The sequence below is a fragment of the Notechis scutatus genome, chromosome 3, assembly GCF_049901735.1.
Source record: "Notechis scutatus isolate UNSWTSFEM ecotype Mainland chromosome 3, rNotScu1.2, whole genome shotgun sequence".
Lineage (NCBI taxonomy): Eukaryota > Metazoa > Chordata > Lepidosauria > Squamata > Elapidae > Notechis > Notechis scutatus.
The window spans coordinates 210847766-210872724 of NC_142011.1; the positions used below are offsets into that span (position 1 = coordinate 210847766).

General features: G+C 47.8%; 1 protein-coding gene across 1 annotated transcript in view; it reads left to right on the top strand.

Moving 5' to 3' along the window:
• Positions 1-24959, top strand: part of EPPK1 (epiplakin 1) — a 51807-nt gene that overhangs the window by 14228 nt on the left and 12620 nt on the right. The window contains 14 exon segments of the mRNA XM_087960101.1: positions 2-1012; positions 1015-1077; positions 1080-3143; positions 3146-3412; positions 3415-3477; positions 3480-5813; positions 5816-6226; positions 6229-6920; positions 6922-6997; positions 7000-7139; positions 7141-7195; positions 7198-7230; positions 7233-8284; positions 8287-9480. Of these exon segments, the coding sequence (XP_087816227.1) occupies positions 2-1012; positions 1015-1077; positions 1080-3143; positions 3146-3412; positions 3415-3477; positions 3480-5813; positions 5816-6226; positions 6229-6920; positions 6922-6997; positions 7000-7139; positions 7141-7195; positions 7198-7230; positions 7233-8284; positions 8287-9480 (9455 nt within the window).

Here is a 24959-nt window from a genome sequence, read left to right on the forward strand (position 1 = left end):
CACGGGGGCATCATCGATCCTGTGCACAGTCACCGCCTCCCCGTGGAAGTAGCGTACAAGCGGGGCTACTTTGATGAGGAAATGAACCGGATCCTCTCTGATCCCACAGACGACACCAAGGGCTTCTTTGACCCAAACACACACGAAAACCTCACTTACCTGCAGCTTCTGCAGCGGTGCCTGCCCGATCCAGAGACTGGTTTGCTGCTGCTCCACGTCATGGACAAGGGCTGGTCCTCCTCTTACCTCAACGAGAACATCAGGAAGGCTTTGCAGGCGGCCAAGAGCAAGATCAGCGTAGGGCTCTTCCAGGACCAAGAGGTTTCTGTGTGGGACCTCCTCTTCTCCAGATACATCCTTCCGTCCAAGAGGCAGGACTTGCTGAGGCAGCACAAAGCAGGCACCATGACACTTGAGCGCCTCACCCAAGTCCTCATCGCCATCGTCACCGAGGCAGAGGAAAAGAGCGTCAGGCCCATCGGTCACAAAGAAGCTCCCAGCCAACCAGCCACGACAGCAGATGCTGGCACAGATCAACCAAGCCTCAGAGAGCCCTGGATGAAGACCCTCGAGGCCACGACTGTGGATATGCCTGCAGGCAACTGCCAAGGGCAGAGGGTCACTCTGTGGGACCTGCTCTTCTCAAACAACATCCCTGAGGAAAAGAGGACAGAGTTACTGGACTTGTACAAAAGTGGGCTCCTGTCAACGGAGCGGCTCAGCAGCATCCTCCACACACTGGTTGCCAAAAAGGAAGCCACTGGCAGGAAGCTCAATGTGAAGGTGAGGAGTCCAGATCAACAGGCGGTGGCGGTGGTGGCAGCGGCGGCAGAACACCAGCCTCTGAGGGATTCTTCCTTAGACCCGGCAAACTGGGAAAGCGCCCTGCGCTCTCAGCTCCTCCCAGCACCTTCCGCTGACCAACAGTCCTCCGCTTGGGACATCCTGTTCTCCGAGCGCTTCGCAGAGCATGAACGGGAAGAGCTTCTGGGCAGATACAGGAGGGGCAGCCTCCCCTTAAGGAGCTCACAAAGATTCTCTCCGACCGCCTTCCCAGGACCACAAGCAGCAAACGTCATCTTCCCATGGACTTCCACACACCCAGCTCAAGCACCGAGGCCAAAGAGGCCAAAGAAGAGGGGAAAATGATGCTGGCGACCTGGGAGACAAAGAGGAGGCTCTGAAGTCCCGGATGGTGGAGGTCACCGCTGCGGCGTTTGACGGGCGTAAAGTGTCGGTGTGGGACGTGCTTCATTCCAAGTACATCCCTGAGGAGAAAAGGAAGGAGCTTCTACAACTGTACCAATCGGGCATCCTCACCATTGACCAGATGGAGACCGTGGTCTCCGCCATTGTCAATAAGACAGAGGAAATGAAAAAGAAAGAACCGTCCCACGCTCCCTTGCCTTCTGGCTCCTGGGAAGGTCCCTTGCGTAACCAGACCATGACCCTGCAAGTTGGCGAGTTTCAAGGACAGAGGATCTCCGTCTGGGAACTCCTCTTCTCCCAAAGCATTCCAGAAGGCCAAAGAGAGGAGCTGCTGATGAAATACCGATTGGGATCCTTGACCATTCAGGAAATGATCACCATCCTGACCTCACTTCACGCCAAGGACAGGACTTCTTCCCCAGGAGAGGAAACCACTCTTCCCTCCCAGCACAATGAACTGGAACGCACCTTGCGACAGGTGACCATAGACGTGCCTGTGGGTGAGTTTCAAGGCTCCAGGCGATCCGCGTGGGAGCTCCTCTTCTCCAAGTACGTGACTGCAGCCAAGCGCCAGGAGCTGCTGCTGAAGTACCAAGAGAGGTCTGTGGCCCCAGGCGAGCTGGTCCAGATTCTCACCACCCTGATTGAAGAGATGGAAGAGAAGGGCAACCAGATGAAGTTCTCGGGGCTCAGGAAGCAGGTGTCGGCCTCAGAACTGTTCGACTCCCACATCATCAACCAGGCCACACTCTCCGAGCTCGCACAAGGCACCAAGACGGTGGAAGAGGTCACGGAAATGGATTCAGTGAAGAGGTACCTGGAAGGCAACAGCTGCATCGCTGGCGTGCTGGTGCCCTCCAGGACCGACCCTTCCAAGTCAGAGAAGATGACCATCTACCAGGCCATGTGGAAAGGCATTCTGAGGCCAGGCACGGCCCTGGTGTTGCTGGAGGCACAGGCTGCCACGGGCTTCGTCACCGACCCCCTGGGCAATAAGAAACTCTCCGTCGATGACGCCGTCTCCGTTGAACTGGTGGGGGCCGAGCTGCGGGAGAAGCTTCTCTCTGCAGAGAGGGCTGTGACTGGCTATAAGGACCCCTACACGGGGAACAAGCTCTCCCTCTTCCAGGCCATGAAGAAAGGTCTCATAGTCAAAGAGCATGGGATCCGCCTGCTGGAAGCCCAGATTGCCACGGGGGGCATCATCGATCCTGTGCACAGTCACCGCCTCCCCGTGGAAGTAGCGTACAAGCGGGGCTACTTTGATGAGGAAATGAACCGGATCCTCTCTGATCCCACAGACGACACCAAGGGCTTCTTTGACCCAAACACACACGAAAACCTCACTTACCTGCAGCTTCTGCAGCGGTGCCTGCCCGATCCAGAGACTGGTTTGCTGCTGCTCCACGTCATGGACAAGGGCTGGTCCTCCTCTTACCTCAACGAGAACATCAGGAAGGCTTTGCAGGCGGCCAAGAGCAAGATCAGCGTAGGGCTCTTCCAGGACCAAGAGGTTTCTGTGTGGGACCTCCTCTTCTCCAGATACATCCTTCCGTCCAAGAGGCAGGACTTGCTGAGGCAGCACAAAGCAGGCACCATGACACTTGAGCGCCTCACCCAAGTCCTCATCGCCATCGTCACCGAGGCAGAGGAAAAGAGCGTCAGGCCCATCGGTCACAAAGAAGCTCCCAGCCAACCAGCCACGACAGCAGATGCTGGCACAGATCAACCAAGCCTCAGAGAGCCCTGGATGAAGACCCTCGAGGCCACGACTGTGGATATGCCTGCAGGCAACTGCCAAGGGCAGAGGGTCACTCTGTGGGACCTGCTCTTCTCAAACAACATCCCTGAGGAAAAGAGGACAGAGTTACTGGACTTGTACAAAAGTGGGCTCCTGTCAACGGAGCGGCTCAGCAGCATCCTCCACACACTGGTTGCCAAAAGGAAGCCACTGGCAGGAAGCTCAATGTGAAGGTGAGGAGTCCAGATCAACAGGCGGTGGCGGTGGTGGCAGCGGCGGCAGAACACCAGCCTCTGAGGGATTCTTCCTTAGACCCGGCAAACTGGGAAAGCGCCCTGCGCTCTCAGCTCCTCCCAGCACCTTCCGCTGACCAACAGTCCTCCGCTTGGGACATCCTGTTCTCCGAGCGCTTCGCAGAGCATGAACGGGAAGAGCTTCTGGGCAGATACAGGAGGGGCAGCCTCCCCTTAAGGAGCTCACAAAGATTCTCTCCGACCGCCTTCCCAGGACCACAAGCAGCAAACGTCATCTTCCCATGGACTTCCACACACCCAGCTCAAGCACCGAGGCCAAAGAGGCCAAAGAAGAGGGGAAAATGATGCTGGCGACCTGGGAGACAAAGAGGAGGCTCTGAAGTCCCGGATGGTGGAGGTCACCGCTGCGGCGTTTGACGGGCGTAAAGTGTCGGTGTGGGACGTGCTTCATTCCAAGTACATCCCTGAGGAGAAAAGGAAGGAGCTTCTACAACTGTACCAATCGGGCATCCTCACCATTGACCAGATGGAGACCGTGGTCTCCGCCATTGTCAATAAGACAGAGGAAATGAAAAAGAAAGAACCGTCCCACGCTCCCTTGCCTTCTGGCTCCTGGGAAGGTCCCTTGCGTAACCAGACCATGACCCTGCAAGTTGGCGAGTTTCAAGGACAGAGGATCTCCGTCTGGGAATTCCTCTTCTCCCAAAGCATTCCAGAAGGCCAAAGAGAGGAGCTGCTGATGAAATACCGATTGGGATCCTTGACCATTCAGGAAATGATCACCATCCTGACCTCACTTCACGCCAAGGACAGGACTTCTTCCCCAGGAGAGGAAACCACTCTTCCCTCCCAGCACAATGAACTGGAACGCACCTTGCGACAGGTGACCATAGACGTGCCTGTGGGTGAGTTTCAAGGCTCCAGGCGATCCGCGTGGGAGCTCCTCTTCTCCAAGTACGTGACTGCAGCCAAGCGCCAGGAGCTGCTGCTGAAGTACCAAGAGAGGTCTGTGGCCCCAGGCGAGCTGGTCCAGATTCTCACCACCCTGATTGAAGAGATGGAAGAGAAGGGCAACCAGCTGAAGTTCTCGGGGCTCAGGAAGCAGGTGTCGGCCTCAGAACTGTTCGACTCCCACATCATCAACCAGGCCACACTCTCCGAGCTCGCACAAGGCACCAAGACGGTGGAAGAGGTCACGGAAATGGATTCGGTGAAGAGGTACCTGGAAGGCAACAGCTGCATCGCTGGCGTGCTGGTGCCCTCCAGGACAGACCCTTCCAAGTCAGAGAAGATGACCATCTACCAGGCCATGCGGAAAGGCATTCTGAGGCCAGGCACGGCCCTGGTGTTGCTGGAGGCACAGGCTGCCACGGGCTTTGTCATTAACCCACTGAAAAATGAGAGGCTCTCTGTAAGTCAGGCAGTAGAAGCTGGTGTAGTAGGGGAAGAAATACAGAAAAAACTACTTTGTGCAGAGAAAGCCGTAACAGGTTACACGGATCCAAACACAGGAAAAAGTATTTCCCTCTTCCAAGCAATGACAAAAGAATTAATCTTAAAAGAGCATGGGATCCGCCTGCTGGAAGCCCAGATTGCCACAGGGGGCATCATCGATCCTGTGCACAGTCACCGCCTCCCCGTGGAAGTAGCGTACAAGCGGGGCTACTTTGATGAGGAAATGAACCGGATCCTCTCTGATCCCACAGACGACACCAAGGGCTTCTTTGACCCAAACACACACGAAAACCTCACTTACCTGCAGCTTCTGCAGCGGTGCCTGCCCGATCCAGAGACTGGTTTGCTGCTGCTCCACGTCATGGACAAGGGCTGGTCCTCCTCTTACCTCAACGAGAACATCAGGAAGGCTTTGCAGGCGGCCAAGAGCAAGATCAGCGTAGGGCTCTTCCAGGACCAAGAGGTTTCTGTGTGGGACCTCCTCTTCTCCAGATACATCCTTCCGTCCAAGAGGCAGGACTTGCTGAGGCAGCACAAAGCAGGCACCATGACACTTGAGCGCCTCACCCAAGTCCTCATCGCCATCGTCACCGAGGCAGAGGAAAAGAGCGTCAGGCCCATCGGTCACAAAGAAGCTCCCAGCCAACCAGCCACGACAGCAGATGCTGGCACAGATCAACCAAGCCTCAGAGAGCCCTGGATGAAGACCCTCGAGGCCACGACTGTGGATATGCCTGCAGGCAACTGCCAAGGGCAGAGGGTCACTCTGTGGGACCTGCTCTTCTCAAACAACATCCCTGAGGAAAAGAGGACAGAGTTACTGGACTTGTACAAAAGTGGGCTCCTGTCAACGGAGCGGCTCAGCAGCATCCTCCACACACTGGTTGCCAAAAAGGAAGCCACTGGCAGGAAGCTCAATGTGAAGGTGAGGAGTCCAGATCAACAGGCGGTGGCGGTGGTGGCAGCGGCGGCAGAACACCAGCCTCTGAGGGATTCTTCCTTAGACCCGGCAAACTGGGAAAGCGCCCTGCGCTCTCAGCTCCTCCCAGCACCTTCCGCTGACCAACAGTCCTCCGCTTGGGACATCCTGTTCTCCGAGCGCTTCGCAGAGCATGAGCGGGAAGAGCTTCTGGGCAGATACAGGAGGGGCAGCCTCCCCTTAAGGAGCTCACAAAGATTCTCTCCGACCGCCTTCCCAGGACCACAAGCAGCAAACGTCATCTTCCCATGGACTTCCACACACCCAGCTCAAGCACCGAGGCCAAAGAGGCCAAAGAAGAGGCGGGAAATGATGCTGGCGACCTGGGAGACAAAGAGGAGGCTCTGAAGTCCCGGATGGTGGAGGTCACCGCTGCGGCGTTTGACGGGCGTAAAGTGTCGGTGTGGGACGTGCTTCATTCCAAGTACATCCCTGAGGAGAAAAGGAAGGAGCTTCTACAACTGTACCAATCGGGCATCCTCACCATTGACCAGATGGAGACCGTGGTCTCCGCCATTGTCAATAAGACAGAGGAAATGAAAAAGAAAGAACCGTCCCACGCTCCCTTGCCTTCTGGCTCCTGGGAAGGTCCTTGCGTAACCAGACCATGACCCTGCAAGTTGGCGAGTTTCAAGGACAGAGGATCTCCGTCTGGGAACTCCTCTTCTCCCAAAGCATTCCAGAAGGCCAAAGAGAGGAGCTGCTGATGAAATACCGATTGGGATCCTTGACCATTCAGGAAATGATCACCATCCTGACCTCACTTCACGCCAAGGACAGGACTTCTTCCCCAGGAGAGGAAACCACTCTTCCCTCCCAGCACAATGAACTGGAACGCACCTTGCGACAGGTGACCATAGACGTGCCTGTGGGTGAGTTTCAAGGCTCCAGGCGATCCGCGTGGGAGCTCCTCTTCTCCAAGTACGTGACTGCAGCCAAGCGCCAGGAGCTGCTGCTGAAGTACCAAGAGAGGTCTGTGGCCCCAGGCGAGCTGGTCCAGATTCTCACCACCCTGATTGAAGAGATGGAAGAGAAGGGCAACCAGCTGAAGTTCTCGGGGCTCAGGAAGCAGGTGTCGGCCTCAGAACTGTTCGACTCCCACATCATCAACCAGGCCACACTCTCCGAGCTCGCACAAGGCACCAAGACGGTGGAAGAGGTCACGGAAATGGATTCAGTGAAGAGGTACCTGGAAGGCAACAGCTGCATCGCTGGCGTGCTGGTGCCCTCCAGGACAGACCCTTCCAAGTCAGAGAAGATGACCATCTACCAGGCCATGTGGGAAAGGCATTCTGAGGCCAGGCACGGCCCTGGTGTTGCTGGAGGCACAGGCTGCCACGGGCTTTGTCATTAACCCACTGAAAATGAGAGGCTCTCTGTAAGTCAGGCAGTAGAAGCTGAACTAGTAGGGGGAAATACAGAAAAACTACTTTGTGCAGAGAAAGCCGTGACAGGTTACAAGGATCCAAACACAGGAAAAATTTCCCTCTTCCAAGCAATGACAAAAGAATCTCAATCTTAAAGAGCATGGGATCCGCCTGCTGGAAGCCCAGATTGCCACGGGGGCATCATCGATCCTGTGCACAGTCACCGCCTCCCGTGGAAGTAGCGTACAAGCGGGGCTACTTTGATGAGGAAATGAACCGGATCCTCTCTGATCCCACAGACGACACCAAGGGCTTCTTTGACCCAAACACACACGAAAACCTCACTTACCTGCAGCTTCTGCAGCGGTGCCTGCCCGATCCAGAGACTGGTTTGCTGCTGCTCCACGTCATGGACAAGGGCTGGTCCTCCTCTTACCTCAACGAGAACATCAGGAAGGCTTTGCAGGCGGCCAAGAGCAAGATCAGCGTAGGGCTCTTCCAGGACCAAGAGGTTTCTGTGTGGGACCTCCTCTTCTCCAGATACATCCTTCCGTCCAAGAGGCAGGACTTGCTGAGGCAGCACAAAGCAGGCACCATGACACTTGAGCGCCTCACCCAAGTCCTCATCGCCATCGTCACCGAGGCAGAGGAAAAGAGCGTCAGGCCCATCGGTCACAAAGAAGCTCCCAGCCAACCAGCCACGACAGCAGATGCTGGCACAGATCAACCAAGCCTCAGAGAGCCCTGGATGAAGACCCTCGAGGCCACGACTGTGGATATGCCTGCAGGCAACTGCCAAGGGCAGAGGGTCACTCTGTGGGACCTGCTCTTCTCAAACAACATCCCTGAGGAAAAGAGGACAGAGTTACTGGACTTGTACAAAAGTGGGCTCCTGTCAACGGAGCGGCTCAGCAGCATCCTCCACACACTGGTTGCCAAAAAGGAAGCCACTGGCAGGAAGCTCAATGTGAAGGTGAGGAGTCCAGATCAACAGGCGGTGGCGGTGGTGGCAGCGGCGGCAGAACACCAGCCTCTGAGGGATTCTTCCTTAGACCCGGCAAACTGGGAAAGCGCCCTGCGCTCTCAGCTCCTCCCAGCACCTTCCGCTGACCAACAGTCCTCCGCTTGGGACATCCTGTTCTCCGAGCGCTTCGCAGAGCATGAACGGGAAGAGCTTCTGGGCAGATACAGGAGGGGCAGCCTCCCCTTAAGGAGCTCACAAAGATTCTCTCCGACCGCCTTCCCAGGACCACAAGCAGCAAACGTCATCTTCCCATGGACTTCCACACACCCAGCTCAAGCACCGAGGCCAAAGAGGCCAAAGAAGAGGGGGGAAATGATGCTGGCGACCTGGGAGACAAAGAGGAGGCTCTGAAGTCCCGGATGGTGGAGGTCACCGCTGCGGCGTTTGACGGGCGTAAAGTGTCGGTGTGGGACGTGCTTCATTCCAAGTACATCCCTGAGGAGAAAAGGAAGGAGCTTCTACAACTGTACCAATCGGGCATCCTCACCATTGACCAGATGGAGACCGTCGTCTCCGCCATTGTCAATAAGACAGAGGAAATGAAATCAGTAAATCAACATCCTTCACAATATGACCTTTTTCAGTACGCCTTGGAGTTGGAGAATATCAATGACATTGTCCGTGATATCCTGGACCGGAAAACCTCTGTCTGGGATCCTTTCTTTTCCAGGTGTGTCTCTAAGATCAGTGAGGAAATGAGTCTCCCCGAATCTCGAGGAGCGACAGGTAGGGTCCCAGGGGTTGCCTGTGTCGTGTCTCCTGTGCTTACACCAACGGGGACCTCAAGTGATGGGGCTTCTCCCTTCTGCGAGTCTTCCCAGGGATGCATTTCGTTTCCCTCAGCCTCGGAGGAGCCTTTGGCAGGAAGCCCATTTCCCTCACAGAGTGCTTTAAAGTCTCGGTTGGTCAATGTCCCCTTTGCTGAGTTCCATGGAAGAGAAGCTTCATTGTGGGATCTGCTGCATTCTCAGTACATTTCCGAGGAGAAAAGGAAGGAGCTGCTGCACCTCTATCGGTTGGGTGATCTCACCCTTGATCAGATGGCATCTGCGGTGACCCACATCATGCACCCAGGAGAGGGGGGGGAAGAGAGTCCCAGTGGGGACTGGTCAGCCAGCAGCAGCCCTGATTCCACAGTGGCAGAAGACGGTGCATCCCAGGCTCGGCATCTGCAATTGAAGAAGACTTTGAGGACCACTCTGGTCCCCGTGACGGTGGGAGAATATAAGGGGCAGCGCCTGTGTGTCCTGGATCTCCTCTTCTCTAAGTACGTCCCTCAGGATAACAGGCAGGAGCTCCTTGAACTGTACCGGGCAGGGACTTTACCCCTCGAGGACATGATAAGCACAATCACTGGCCTGCTGGAAGAGGCGGAAAGCCAGCAGGAGAAGCGAGAGACCCAGAAAAGGACTGGGCGCCGAAAAGAGAGGCAGGACCCAGGGGGTGACCTGTAAGCAAGGGGGGCATCAGCCTAGGCTCCTCTGCCCCCCCCCCCTGCCAAGCGCAGCCTCTCTGGCTGCCATCCCTTTGGCCTCTCCCTCCTCTGCTGCTGCATCTGCCTGGGTGGGCAGTGGGATTTCTTCCTGAGGTTGCCAGGGAATGCTGTTCAGCCCTCTCATTGCACACACACACACACACACACACACACACACACACACACACACACACACAGAGAGAGAGAGTTCCTGGGACTTTGGTTTTCTAGAACCTAGATACCTTTGAAAGCGCAGGAGAACAAAATGATCACCCCTGCTCGGAACTGCTGACAGGGCTGGGGAACCACTTGGGCAGCCCCAGAGATGGGAGGGTTCGGGGTGGATCCTATCCTCCAGTAGAGGACTGGGGAGGGGCAAAGGGGGGGCTTATCTGGCTATGACTCTAATTCTGCTGCAACTGGCTAGCTACATGAAACTCGGTTAGTGGAAGTGGTCTGTTTCTATTGGCAATAAAAAGAAAGAAAATGTGTTAAAGTTGCTTTGACTGCCTTGGAATTTGTGCCAGATCCAGGCTGGTTCCCTAGACTGGCTAAATGGGGGGACAAGCGGAGGTATGGGGGTATTTTCTATCTGGTTGATGCATTTCAGTGGTGGATCGTTGCCTCTGGGGCGCATGAAGTCCCAGCCTCCTAAAACACAAAGCCTAAACCCTAACTTAGACTACAAAATGGAGCCCCCCCACCGTTGGAAATGAATCCAAATAACAAAACTTGGATTGGTGAAAACACAGAGATTTTATTTGTTAAGCTGTTTGCAAAGAGCGGTAGGATCTCAGCTGATCTCAACATAAAGTTTGAGCCAAGAACCACACCTCAAGATTTCAATACGTTACATTTTATAGTTTTTCTATCCTGACAACCCCCCACCCCCACCCCTCCTACATCAACCCAGTGACCGAGCACAGCTAATCCAAAACGCCTTATGGAGACCACATCGTCTCCTTCAACACCTCCCAATGACCTCCCATCACACATTTTGTGAACATGGCTTTTTCTTATCTTTCTTGGCATTAAGGAATGTCCCTTCAGCAGGGCCTCTTTCTAATGGTCTGAGAACAAAGAAATATCTATTCCTAACACCACGCTTGTTACATATTAATGTTACATCCAGCACATCTTCTTAGAACAACATAAAGATTATATGCATCTCTAACATATTCACCTATGCAAAGTAAAGGTCTTGTAAATTTAAGCAGATGCTTTGAAGAACAAAATCTAACTTCAATTGATTAAAGAAAGTTAGGGCAATGTTTGTAAATGCATTAGAAAATATATTTACAGCAGGATTAAATCAGGATAGCAAATGTCTATAGAGCAACTGTCTTCTGAATGCTATAATATACTATTCTCTTCACCTACATTTTATTTTTGAATTTTCTTATTTCTAACACCCCCAGTGGTTAAACTCCGCCCACAGCATATTTAATAAGGACGGAGCAGCTTGGCCATGTCTTCCCATGCCAGCAGCCCCTCTCTCTGGGGTCTCCGTGAGTTCTTTAGCAAATTGTTCTGACCTACATGCAAAGTTTGCTCTCCCCTGAGCTACAGGCATCTCCTCCTCCTCCTCCTCTTCCTCTTCCTCCTCTGAGCTACACCCAGCTTCTTCAAAGGTTTACCACCCACCGAGTGGAGCCCACCTTCTCCGAGATGCTTTGGAGAAATTTTTGCTCTACATCAGCCAGAGGAGATAAGTGGCTTTGGTCAAGATTTTAGCCAAGCCCTTCTATGCGTTTGTTTGTCTGTTTATATCCTGCTGTTATTATTTTTATAAATAACTCAAGCTGGTGAATGTAGTAAATCCTCCTTCTCCCCTCTACTTTCCCCACCACAACAACCCTCTGAGGGGCGGGGAGGGACTGGGCCAAAGTCACCCAGCCGGCTTGAGGGTTTAAGGCAGGATCAGAACTCCCAAAGCTCTTTACAAAGAAGGGATGCGCTGAATCCCTCTCAAAACAATCCACCAGGATTAAGGCACGAGGAGAGGGTTTTTTTTCTGAGCCAATGCAAGGTCCAGGCAGAGAGAATGAACACAACCTATCAACCCCCCTGGAGAGGCAACAGCTGGGGAGTTTGTTAAGAAAGAGGGGAAGGGAGGAATGGAGGGAGCGATTGGACTTTGCTGTTTGTTTTGCATGTCTTTTCCTATTTTTTGTTTGCTTTGTTACCATAGGTTTTGCATTTGCAATGTGCAATCAAGTGGAACCCAACTACAGAAGCCGGGTCAGGCTGAGCATTAACAAAGCACCTGGTTTAGTGGGAGGGGCAGCGGGGGGGGGGCCCTTTGGCTAACAACCCACCACAGAATCCCCTGGGAACTCACCAAAGTTCACCTCCTGTCCAAATGGGTTGGGGGAGGGGCACGTGGATGACAGGAAGACCATGGGGCACTTTGGGCAGAGAGGCAAAACACTCAAAAGGGCCATTTTCTCTTCCCTTCGGCACATGTGGGACCGAAGGGATTTTGGAGGAATGAGAGTTGTAAGCCAGATTCTCTGAATACCAGCCGCTCAAGTGATACGCCTGAAATATTTTGCTGTATAGATCTATAAGACTGCTTGCACCAGCAATAGCAACGCTACAACTCCAAAAGCTTTAACCTTAGACCAGTGGTAGTCAACCTGGTCCCTACCGTCCACTAGTGGGCGTTCCAGCTTTCATGGTGGGCGGTAGGGGGTTTGTCACCTACTTTATAAATCACCATTACTGTGGAACTGGTGGGCGGTTAAAGAAAACTTTACTACTAACAGAGATACAAAAGTGGGCGGTAGGTATAAAAAGGTTGACTACCCCTACCTTAGACTGTCTACTATTGACCTCCCCCCTTTCCTAAGAGGCCTGTAGGGGGCCTGCATAAGCGCACCAACGTGCCTACCGTCCCTGTCCTATTGTTTCTTTTTATTTTTCTTATATGTATCCATTTCATGTATTCATAACCATGAAACATAAACACAGTTGAGAAAGTCCAGAAATATTTCACAAGAAGAGTTCTCCACTCCTCTACTCGTTGCAGAATACCTTATGCCACCAGACTTGAAATTCTAGACCTAGAAAACCTAGAACTACGCCACCTTTGGTCCGATCTAAGTATAGTATATAAAATCATACATTGCAATGTCCTACCTGTCAATGAATACTTCAGCTTCAACCATAACAACACAAGAGCACACAATAGATACACACTCAAGGTAAACAGCACCAAACTTGATTGCAGGAAATACAACTTCAGCAACAGAGTGGTCAATGTCTGGAATACTCTACCTGACTCTGTGGTTTCTTCCCCAAACCCCAAAAACTTTTAACCTTAAACTGTCTACTATTGACCTCACCCCCTTCCTAAGAGGTCTGTAGGGGGTGTGCATAAGTGCACCAACATGCCTACAGTCCCTGTCCTATTGTTTCTTTTATTTTTCTTATATGTATCCATTTCAAGTATTCATAGCCATGCTTATACTTATACCTGTTATCTTATAATCACTTGACAAAATAAATGAAATAAATAAAAATAAAAATATTGGGATAGACAAATAGTCACCTTCACAGAGGAGCTCTGTATTTCTTCATTTGCAAAGGATACGGTCCTTATTTTGTCAAATCCAATACATTTGGCCAAGCAAATCCAATACTGCTGTTAATATTAAATTTATTTGCAGAAGGTGCAATACTTACTCTTTACATGAGTATATAATAATCTTTAAATAATATAATAATAACCTTTAATGAGTATAAAAATCTTTAAAAGTCCGTATTGTAGCAGGCCTATTAATTAATCACTTAAAATAATTAAACCAGGCTGGGAGGAAGCAGAGGGAGGAGATCCCACAGTCCCCTAATTAAAGCCCTGCTTGCATCCAGGGAAACTGAGGCCTGGGAAGTCACAGCTACCCTCACCCACCCTGGGCTGCAGAGGTGAAGCCTCCCCTGGACCAGAGATGGCAGCCCCCAGCAGGCTGCTCTCTTAGCTCAGCTGGGGGATCCCAGCCACCCCTCTGCTCAGCTCAGCCTTCCAGGGAAGGAGGCGGGGCTACTGGGGCTCGGTCAGCCCCTCTGACACAAATGCCAGCCCCCTTTGGCATTGCCCTGGGGAATAACAGGGTTCTGAAGGGACCTTCGGGTCCTCTAGTCCAGGGGTCCCCAACCAACGGGCCCCGGACTGGTACCGGTCCGTGGATCACTTTGTACCGGGCCGCAAAGAAATAAAAATAAAAAATAAAATAAAAATGGCGGCTTTCTTTGCCTTCGGTGAATGCTGCTGGGATCAGGGATCAAGAACACAAAGGAGAGAAGGGGAGGACCGAAGCCTATCCTGCTCTCCGGCTCAGCAGCTTCAGTTTCCTCCCACCTCGTTCCTCTCTCAGTCACTCTCTCGCTCCTCCACCAGCCCAGGAAGAAACTGCTTCAAAGAAGCCAGCAGGATGGCTTCCTGTCGGCGCAGCTCCTCTGAAGCGCCCGTTCACCCCCACCCAGCCGCCCGCGGTTTAATCCAGTGCTCCGTTCTGCCTGCCTGCCTGTCTTCGTTTCTGGTTGTTTCGGAGCAGCTTCGGCTGAGAATAATAACTATTCGCCTCTTTTTCTCAGCCGAAGCTGCTCCGAAACAACCAGAAACGAAGGCAGGCAGGCAGGCAGGCAGAACAGAGCACTGGATTGAACCACGGGCAGCTGTGTGGGGGTGAACGGGCGCCTCGGAGGAGCTGCGCCGACAGGAAGCCACCCTGCCGGCTTCTTTGAAGCAGTTTCTTCCTGGGCTGGTGGAGGAGCGAGAGAACGACTGAGAGAGGAACGAGGCAGACACCTGAGGGATGAGGCAAGTTGACAAGTGGCAACTTCAAATCTCAACAAACAAATGCTCTGTCTTACATATTGGCAAAAAAATAAATCAATCAGAAAATAAAATACCAGCTGAATGGACATGATCTTGTAGACGACTCTCGCCAGGTCAAGGACCTTGGAGTAATGATCTAAGTGCTAGAGCCCACTGTAACAACATAGCCAAAAAGGCATTAAGAGTTGTTAACCTAATCCTGCGTAGCTTTTTCTTCGGTAATATTGTACTACTAACTAGAGCAGGGGTCCCCAACCACCGGTCCGCGGACCGGTACCGGTCCGTGGAACAAGTCCTACCAGGCCGCTGGTTTGCTGGGCGCCGCCATCTTTTTTTGATGAAAAAGCACTTCCGGTGAGCTTTTCCGGGTAGAAAGCTCACCGGAAGCACTTTTCATCAAAAAGATGGCGGCGCAGCGCTCCGTGAGCTTTTTCGGGTAGAAATGAGGAAAAGCTCACCGGAAGCGCTAGCCGCCATCTTTTTGATGAAAAAGTGCTTCCGGTGAAGTCACCGGAAGCACTTTTTCATCAAAAAAAGATGGCGGCACCCAGCTGATGCCGGTACCGGGCCGCGGCGCCCAGCTGATGCCGGTACCGGGCCGCGGCATAAAAAAGGTTGGGGATCACTGAACTAGAGCATACAAAACATTTGCTAGACCGATTCTGGAATACAGCTCATCTGTCTGGAACCCACATTGCATATCACATTAACACTGTTAAGTATGCTGATCGTGAAGGAGACGCGAGACCTAGTGACTTTTTAGCTCTTTTTATTTCATTCCGAGATCGGCTCGGCTTCCTCGGATCGGTGGCAGTTTATATTGAACTTGCCTCGCCAGCCACGGCCAATGACACCGCTTCGAATCTCCCGCGATCGGTTTCTCCAATCGCGGAAGATTCACAACGGGCCAATCCGTGTGGCTGGCTCAGCCAATCCGAGTGCCGTGCGTCCTGGCCAATCAGGACGGGGTTTTACAAGAATGCTAATGTGCAATACAGAACACCCCTCCCCTCTTGGTATGGTCCTACATAACGTAGTCCCGTAAGTAGGCGGGGCTCCGTATCTGTCTACTGGACCTGCGCAAGTTAGTTGGTGCCTGGTCTTCGAGCGGTTCGGTCGGGTTCTGTGTAGCTCTCTGCCTCATCGATGGAACCGCCTGGAAGGGTGAGCCGGGCCTTTCGCCGTAGCTCCCTCCCGGTCTACCTGGGCTGGTCAAGCTGCTGGCTCTGCTGCTCCCGCCCGGTCTTTCCGGGCTGATTGAGGTGGCTTGGCTGCTTCCTCCAGGCGAGGCTTCGAGCTGGTCGTCTATCCGTGCTTCGGCTGGTGAGTATTCTTGGTTTCTTTCCTGTTGGGGTTGCCTGTTTTGATTTTCGGGGTTTTCCCTCCCCTCTTGGCTGGTGTTTGGGTGCTCCCCCTCCCTTCCTGGGTTTATGTTTCTGTGTGCTTGCGTGTCGGTTGTATTTCCCGTGGCTGTTCTCGATCTTAACTGATTGATGTGTCGTTTCCATGCTCGTCCATCGTTTGTTTGTAGCCGGTATGAGCGGGGACCGGTTACCTGGGTTATCGTTGCTGGTACCCAGAGTGGGTCCCCTCTAAGGTTTTTTGCATATACTGCGTCTCCTGGTGTGAACGTTCGGTGCTTACTTGATGAATCAGGGGGGTTTTCGGGGTTGTATGTGGGGTGCAGCCTGTCTAGTGGGGATCTCAATTTTCTCCCCATTAACAGTTCTGCCGGGCTTTTGTTGGTCATTGTGTTTGGCGTTATGTGTTGGATAAATAGCATTTTATTTATTTTTTCTTGCATTTCCCCGGTTTTGATTTTTTGAATTGTTTTTTGGTGAACTGGACCATTCGTTCCGCCCTCCCGTTCGCCGCCGGATGTGCCAGCGCTGTCAGGGCATGCCGTATTCCCCGTTCTGCTAGGAATTTCTCGAATTCCAGCGCGGTGAACTGTGGGCCATTATCTGATACAATTACATCTGGCAGACCGTGGGTTGAGAATAGTTTGTTGAGTTCTTTGATAACGGCCTCTGTGGTGGTAGTTCTCATGTCGCTTACCTCCAGCCAGTTGGAGTAAGCATCTACCGTTATGAGGAACGTGTGTCCCTTCGTGGGCCCAGCAAAGTCTGTGTGTATCCTGGACCATGGCCCTCTAGGGGTTTCCCATTCCAGGATTTGGGCGGCGGGAGGGCTCGGCCTGGATTCTTGGCATTGTCTACAGGTTGCCACCCAGGCTTCGATTTGCTTGTCCATCCCTGGCCACCAGGTGTAGCTCCTGGCCAGGGCTTTTGTCCTGACGATGCCCGGGTGCCCCTCATGTAATAATTCCAAAACCCTTTTTTGTAATTTTTCTGGGATAACAACCCTGTCCCCCCACAGTAAACACCCTTTTTGAGTAAAAAGTTATGTTTGTCGGGTTCGAAAAGTCCTGAATTGCTCGTCGTCGTCTTTTTCCGGCCACCCTTTCTCCGCCCAATTTAGGACCCGCGCCAGACGTTTGTCTTTATTGGTTTCGCAGGCAATGTCTGACGCGGTTAGGGGGAGGTTGGGTAAGGCCTCTATGCTCAGGGTGGACATTGTGGGTGCCGGGTCGGTGTCCAGGTCGGGTAGCGAGGTGCGGCTCAAGGCGTCTGCGTGTGCGATTTCCTTACCGGGTCGATGGGTCAGCAGGTAGCTGTAGGCGGCAAGGAATTCGGACCACCTTGTCATTCTTGGGGATAATATGTTCGGGGTGGCCTTGTTCCCTGCCAGGATGCCCAACAGCAGTTTGTGGTCAGTGATGATGGTGAATGTTCTGCCGTAGAGGTACTCGTGGAACCTCTTTACGGCAGCGATGATTGCAAGGGCTTCCTTGTCTAGCTGACTGTAGTTCCTTTCCGGTTTTGATAGGGTTCTTGAATAAAAGGCGATGGGTGCTTCGTTTCCGTTCGGGAGTGTGTGGCTGAGGATAGCCCCGACACCGAAAGGTGATGCGTCGCACGTTACTGTTAGCGGGAGGGTCTCGTTGTATTGGATGAGGACGGCGTTCGATGTGAGAAGGTCCTTGGTTCAGTTGAATGCGATTTCCTCTCGCCTCTCCCAGTTCCAGGTGGCTGTTTTGTCCAACAGCCTATGCAACGGTTCCACCAAGGTCGCCTTTTGAGGCAGAAAAACATTATAGAAGTTAATCAGTCCCAGAAATGCCTGCAGTTCTGTTTTATTTCTTGGCCTGGGGGCTTCCTTGATGGCCCTGATTTTTTTTTCCATTGGGTGGATCCCGTGTTGGTCTAGGAGGTACCCTAGGAATTCGACCCTCTCGGTATATAGTTGGCATTTTTCTTTTTTGACTTTTAGCCCCGAGTCTTTGAATTTTTGTAGTACCTCCCTCAGGCGGCCTTCCAGTTGTTTTTGATTGGCCGCTGACACCAGTACGTCATCGAAATAGGGTACTACCCCCTTGATTCCTTGGAGGAGCCTCTCCATTAGGCTCTGGAAAACCCCTGGCGCTACGCTGACTCCGAACTGGAGTCTCTTGCAGCGGAACGCCCCCCGGTGGGTTACTATGGTTTGCGCTTCAGCGGTTTCTGCGTCGACTGGCAGTTGTTGGTAGGCTTGCGCCAGGTCGAGCTTCGCAAAAACCTTGCCTCCCCCCAGTGAGTGCAGAAGGTGCTGTACTACTGGGACGGGGTAAGCGCTTTGCTGTAGGGCGCAGTTGAGGGTAGCCTTATAGTCCCCACAGATTCTCACCGACCCATCGGGCTTGACTGGGGTGACTATAGGGGTTTCCCACCTGGCGTGATCAGTTGGCTCTAGTACTCCCTGTTTGATGAGCTTATCTATCTGCTCGTCGATCTTGGGTCTGAGTGCGAAAGGCACTCGTCGCGGTTTAAGGCGGATCGGGGGGATGCTGGGGTCTAAGCTGAAGGAAATAGGGGGCCCTCGGTACTTGCCTAGGCTGCCGTCGAAAACCTCCTGGAAGTCCCTCGCGAGTTGTTCCTCCCAGTCTACCTCGGCGATGTGGTCGATGCCCGTTACTTCGATTCTGAGCGGCGCAAACCACTGCAATCCCAGGAGGCTAGGGCGGTCTCTGTCCACGATCGTCAGGGGAAGTATAAGTATAAGTCAGGGGAATATAATAACAAAAAACATAGTATTATTGTAAAAACTCCATTGTTCACTGATCATAAAAATGATAGGAACATTGATGAATCAGTAAAAGATGAACTATCTATAACTGCAAAAGATTTGATAGGGGAGGTAGAGGAAGAAAATAAACAAACAACATGTACTGAGTTTTCTAGAAGGTCAATTAGAGACGTAAATATAACAGAGTTCAAACAAGCATTGTATGTAGAGTTAGATAAAGAATCTTCTAATCTCTATGAAATTGTATGAGTTATTAATTGTGAAAAAAATATGAATTAAAGACGTAATGTATTATATATTGACCAACCCAAAGGAGAGAATGTTATGTATATGTAAATAACATAGTTGGGTTGACAATATATAAACTACAAATATATATGTTTGTAGCTTTAAGGAAAAATACTATAATGTATTATACTGTATTCTGGTTAGTTAATTATGTTACAAGTTGCCATAAGAGGGAGCTATAGATCATGGTTTAATTCTTTTTCTCTTTTTTTTTCCCCACTGATGATCTCTTTTAATACTGACACTTACTGACTACGGACTGATACTGACTAACCCTGTTTATTTTGATATTCTGTTGATATCGAAGGTTATTTGTTGTATTATGGTTTGATATTTGTCTGCTGTAAAAGACATGGAACCGGTAAGAAGACTTTATAACTGGATATTTCTGGACTGTTAAAAACGTATATGACATGGACTGTTTATTGGACTGTGCTATTTCTTCAAGTAAACATTAATACACCTTGTTCAACTCTGTGTAGCTGTATATTTCTTCATAACTGTTCTCATAAACCGTTTTCTGTGTGCATATCCTTTTTATACAAGGGTTACTCTGCACATATCCTAACAGAAGTGTTAAATAGAAATATTAGAGAAGAAAAAGATATAAAAGGGATGAAAATTAAAAAGGAAGAATTTAAACTGCAAGCATTTGCAGATGACCTGGTTTTCATTTTAGAGGATCCATTAGAAACAGCATTTAAACTGATAGAAAAGATAGAGGCATATGGAAAAGTAGCTGGTCTGAAAATAAACAAAGATAAAATGAAGATCTTGACAAAGAATATGTTAGTAAGACAAAAGGAAGAATTGGCGGATGTTTTGAAAATCCAGGTCACAAATAAGGTTAAGTACTTGGGGATACATTTGACAGCGAGATGTAGCACACTCAAAGAGAATAACTATATTAAACTCAAACAACAGATTACGACAGATCTGGCAAAATGAGAAAATTTACAATTATCATTAATAGGGAGAATATCAACAATTAAGATGAATATATTACCTAGAATTTTATATCTGTTTCAAACAATTCCAATTAGGCTAGGGAAAGACTACTTTGAAGATTTAAATAAAATAGTGTTGAAGTATATATGGCAGGGAAAGAAAGTGAGAATAAAATTAAAATTGTTGCAAGAAGTTAGAATAAGAGGAGGATTTGGCCTGCCTAATTGGGAGTTATACTATCAAGCTACAAACCTGATGTGGGTTAAGAAATGGATAACACTAAGAAATACTAGATTGTTGACATGATTTGTTGTTGGGGTGGCATGCCTTCCTATGGTACAAGGGAACTAAAACATGGGTATTTAGAAGACATTATATAGGTGAGGCTTTGTTACTAAAGTGGGATAAGACTAAAAAGCAATGTTATTTGAAAATTCCTGGCTGGTTATTGACTATTGAAGCATTTTCTTATCCTATAACATATAAAAAGGAACAAACAGTTACAGGTGAAACTTGAAAAATTAGAATATCATGCAAAAGTTCATTTATTTCAGTAACGCAACTTAAAAGGTGAAACTAATATATGAGATAGACTCATTACATGCAAAGCAAGATAGTCCAAGCCATGATTTGTCATAACTGAGATGATTATGGCTTACAGCCCATGAAAACCCCAAATCCACAATCTCAGAAAATTAGAATATTGTGAAAAGGTTCAATATTCTAGGCATTTAGTGTCCCACTCTAATCAGATAATTAAACCATAACACCTGCAAAGTGTTCGTGAGCCTTTAAATGGTCTCTCAATCTGGTTCAGTAGGAATCACAATCATGGGAAAGACTGCTCACCTGACAGTTGTGCAGAAAACCATCATTGACACCCTCCATAAGGAGGCAAAGCCTCAAAAGGTAATTGCAAAAGAAGTTGGATGTTCCCAAAGTGCTGTATCAAAGCACATTAATAGAAAGTTATGTGGAAGGGAAAAGTGTGGAAGAAAAAAGTGCACAAACAGCAGGGATAACCACAGCCTGGAGAGGATTGTCAGGAAAAGTCCATTCAAAAGTGTTGGGGACTTTCACTTCTTTCTCTTTGCTTCTGCCTTGTAAAAATGAGTAGAAGACCATCAATTACTGGTTCTTCAATACTAACTGCAGCTTCTTCGACATCTGGAGGACAACAATCAACAACAGCGATGCCACAGCAGGAAAAAGAGAAAGAGGTGACCTTACAGATGATTTGGCAAGGAGTTCAAGATATAAAGTTAAGAACAGAAAAAACAGATGATAAAGTTGAGAATATCCACCAGATGATGATGAAGTATGAAGAAAGAATGCAAAAAATTGAAGAAAGAGAGGAACAAAGAGATAAGAAGATTGGCGATATTGATAACAGATTGAACGTGATTGAACAGGACAAGAGTATGCTGAGATGGGAAATAGATAGATCTGAATTCTGTCTTAGATTTCAAAATATAGAGGAAGAAAAGGGAGAAAACTTGGCAGAAATAATGATAGAAATTCTGGCAGAAGCACTGGAAATAACTAAAGAGAAAATGATGGATGGATTTTTTTGAGTCTTTACAAGATATGCAGTGAGAAATAAACTACCGAGAGAAGTTCATATAAGATTTATGAAGAGGGCCATTAAAATGCAAATATTACAGATAGCAAGAGAGAAAACACTGAAATATAAAGGCAAGGAGACTGTGGTCTTGAAACAAGTACCTAGAAAAATAAGAGAGATGAGAAGAGAATATCAATTCCTGACTAAAATTCTTTTGAAGAAAGGTGTGAACTACAGATGGCTGATACCAGAAGGCCTTCAGTTTACATGGCAAGAGCAAAGACATAGAATTGATTCCATTGAGAAAGCAGAATTATTTTATGCAGAATATTTCAGAGACAAGGAAGATGAGAGGGAAAGACAAGAAGCAATACTCAAACTACAAGAGGTAGTCAACAAGAACAAGGAGCTGTAGGAGGCAATGGGGAACCTAAAGAACAACGAGAGGTGAGATCAACCAGAGCTGTTAACCCCTCCTATAAAGTATAAAACATGGAAGAGAAAAAATTGATTACAATTAATATAAATGGACTCAATTCTGCTATTAAAAAAAGGAAAATATTTCATAAATTAGAAAAATTGAAATTTGATATAACTTGCCTCCAAGAAATGCACATTAAAAAACAATACGAACAACTACTGGTGCAGCCAAAATTAGGGAAAATATTTACTTCATTGACACGAGTTAAGAAAAGAGGAGTAGTCTTACACATTAAAGATACAATTCCAGCAAAACAAATTTACACAGACAATGATGGAAGAGTCTTGATGGTGGAGATAACAGACGATAATGTGAAATTACTTATAATTGCAATTTATGCTCCAAATGACAATCAAGAAGGATTTTATAAAAAATTACACAGGACAAGAATTGATTTAGAATATGACAATATATGTATGTTGGGGGACTTTAATGGAATAATTAACGAGAAGATGAACTATAAAACACAGAAAACAATAAAACAAAACAGAAAGATCTTGCCAAAATCTTTTTTTAAAGTGACAGATGAACTAAACCTAAAGGACGCTTGGAGAGAAAGAAATATTAAAAATAGACAATATACTTTTTATTCAAAGAGACACTCATCATGGTCCAGAATAGATATGATATGGATGTCAGCGGAATTGATTACCAACATACAGGAAATTGAGATAGAAACTGGTACCTGGGCAGACCACAATCCAATGACAATTAAGTGGAAAGGACAAAGAAAAAGATCTAGATGGACTTTAAATAATACTTTATTATAAAAAAAAGGACTTTACACAGAAAATGGAGAAAGAATTGGATTTCTTTTTCAAGGAGAATAGAACGGAAGATACATCAATACAAAACTTGTGGGATACAATGAAGGCTTACTCTACGGGTTTGATAATAGACTATACAAAGATAAGAAACAAAAAGAAAAGACAAATGTTGAAAATGTTAGAGGATGATTACAAGAGACTTGAGAAAGAATTACAAAAATCACCATTAAAAAAAGATGTGAAAATAGAAATGGACATAGTTAAACACAAAATGGGACTAATGGAAAAAGTGGAACTAGCACAGAAAATTAGAAATGCTAAGCAAAACTATTTTGAAGATGCAAATAAACCAGGCAGATGGTTAGCATATAAACTGAAAAAGGAGAAAGAATCAAGAAAAATAGCTCAATTGATAGATGACCAAGGGCAAGCCTGCTATGGAAACACAGAGAAGAAAAAAATTGTACAGGACTTTTATCGGAAGTTATATGAACAAGAGATAATAGAGGAAGGGAAGATTAAACATTATCTACAGAAAGCGAATTTGCCCCAGATACCAAAAGATATTGAAATGATGTTAGAAGGAAACATAACGATGATGGAACTAACGGAAGCAATTAAACAACAAAATAATGGAAAAGCACCGGCCCCGGATGGATTGCCAGCTGAATTTTATAAGACATTCCAGGAGCAGTTGAACCTTTTGCTTCTGGAAATTATGAATGAAGTTATGTTTAAAAAGAGGACACATAAATCATGGTCAGAAGCATATATTACACTTGTGCCAAAGGAGGAAGCAGACCCGCAACTAATTAAGAACTATCGACGCATTTCCTTATTGAACTCAGACTATAAAATTTTTGCTTCAATAATGGCAGGAGGACTCAAATGATATTTAAATAATTTTATTCACCTCGATCAAAATGGATTTCTACCAAAGAGACATATTAAAGACACTACGAGAACTATCCTGGACACATTGGAATACTACGAGGCACATCCTGAAAAACAAATGGCCTTGATATTCTTAGATGCACAGAAAGCCTTTGATAATGTAAATTGGCGATTTATGTTATTACAATTGGAACAGATGGGCTTTGGTAAGAAATTTGTTCAAGCCATAGAAGCTATATATCATGATCAAACAGCAAAGGTAATGATTAATGGGGAATTAACAGATTCTATTGCTATAAAGAAAGGTACAAGACAAGGTTGCCCGCTGTCACCTCTGTTGCTTGTGTTAACATTAGAAGTGCTAACTAGAGATATAAGAGAAGCGAAAGAAATAAAAGGAATGAAAATTAAGAAAGAAGAATACAAATTGCAAGCATTTGCAGATGATCTGGTTTTTATATTAGAAGACCCACTGGCAACAGCGACTAGGTTGATAGAAAAGATAGAGGAATATGGAGTGGTAGCTGGTTTAAAAATAAATAAAGATAAAACAAAGATTCTGACAAAGAATATGCTAGTAAAACAGAGGGAAGAATTGGCAGAAGTCTTGGAAATCCAGGTCACAAATAAGGTTGGGGGTGGGAATACATTTGACAGCAAGATGTGGCACACTTAAAGAGAATAATTATAATAAACTCAAGCAACAGATTGTGACAGACTTGGCAAAATGGGAAAACTTACAATTATCATTAATAGGGAGAATATCAACAATTAAAATGAATATTTTACCAAGAATTTTATATTTGTTCCAGACAATTCCAATTAGAGTAGGGAAAGAATATTTTGATGAGTTGAATAAAATAGTGCTGAAATATATCTGGCAGGGGAAAAAAGCAAGAATAAAATTAAAGTTATTACAAGATGCTAGAATAAGAGGTGGGTTCGGTCTGCCAAATTGTGAGTTATATTATCAAGCGACAACTCTGATGTGGGTCAAGGAATGGATTACATCGAGAAATACTAGATTATTGACACTTGAAGGACATGATTTGTTGTTGGGTTGGCATGCTTTCCTATGGTACAAGGGAACTAAAACACACGGATATTTTAGAAGACACTATATATGAGAGGCTTTATTATTCAATTGGGAGAAGATTAAAAGGCAACACTATTTGAAAATTCCAGTCTGGCTTTCAACTATAGAAGCGTTTTCATATCCAGTGATATATAAAATGGAACAAACAGGTATGGCAAAATTATGAACGAAAAGGGTGAACTTAAATCTATGCAAGAACTGGAGCAACGAGGTATAAGGATTGATTGGTTTTCATATGCGCAAATACATTCTAGATATGATAAAGATCTAAAAAAAGAAGGTTTTTATAATAAATTGACTGCCTTAGATAGAATGTTAACAGGTACTGATGAAAAGGTGATTAAGAAATTATACGGATATTTATTAGAGGTTAAATTAGAAGAAGAACAAGTTAAAGAAACAATGATTGCATGGGGGGGAAATTTTGGATACGGGATTGACCTAGAGAGATGG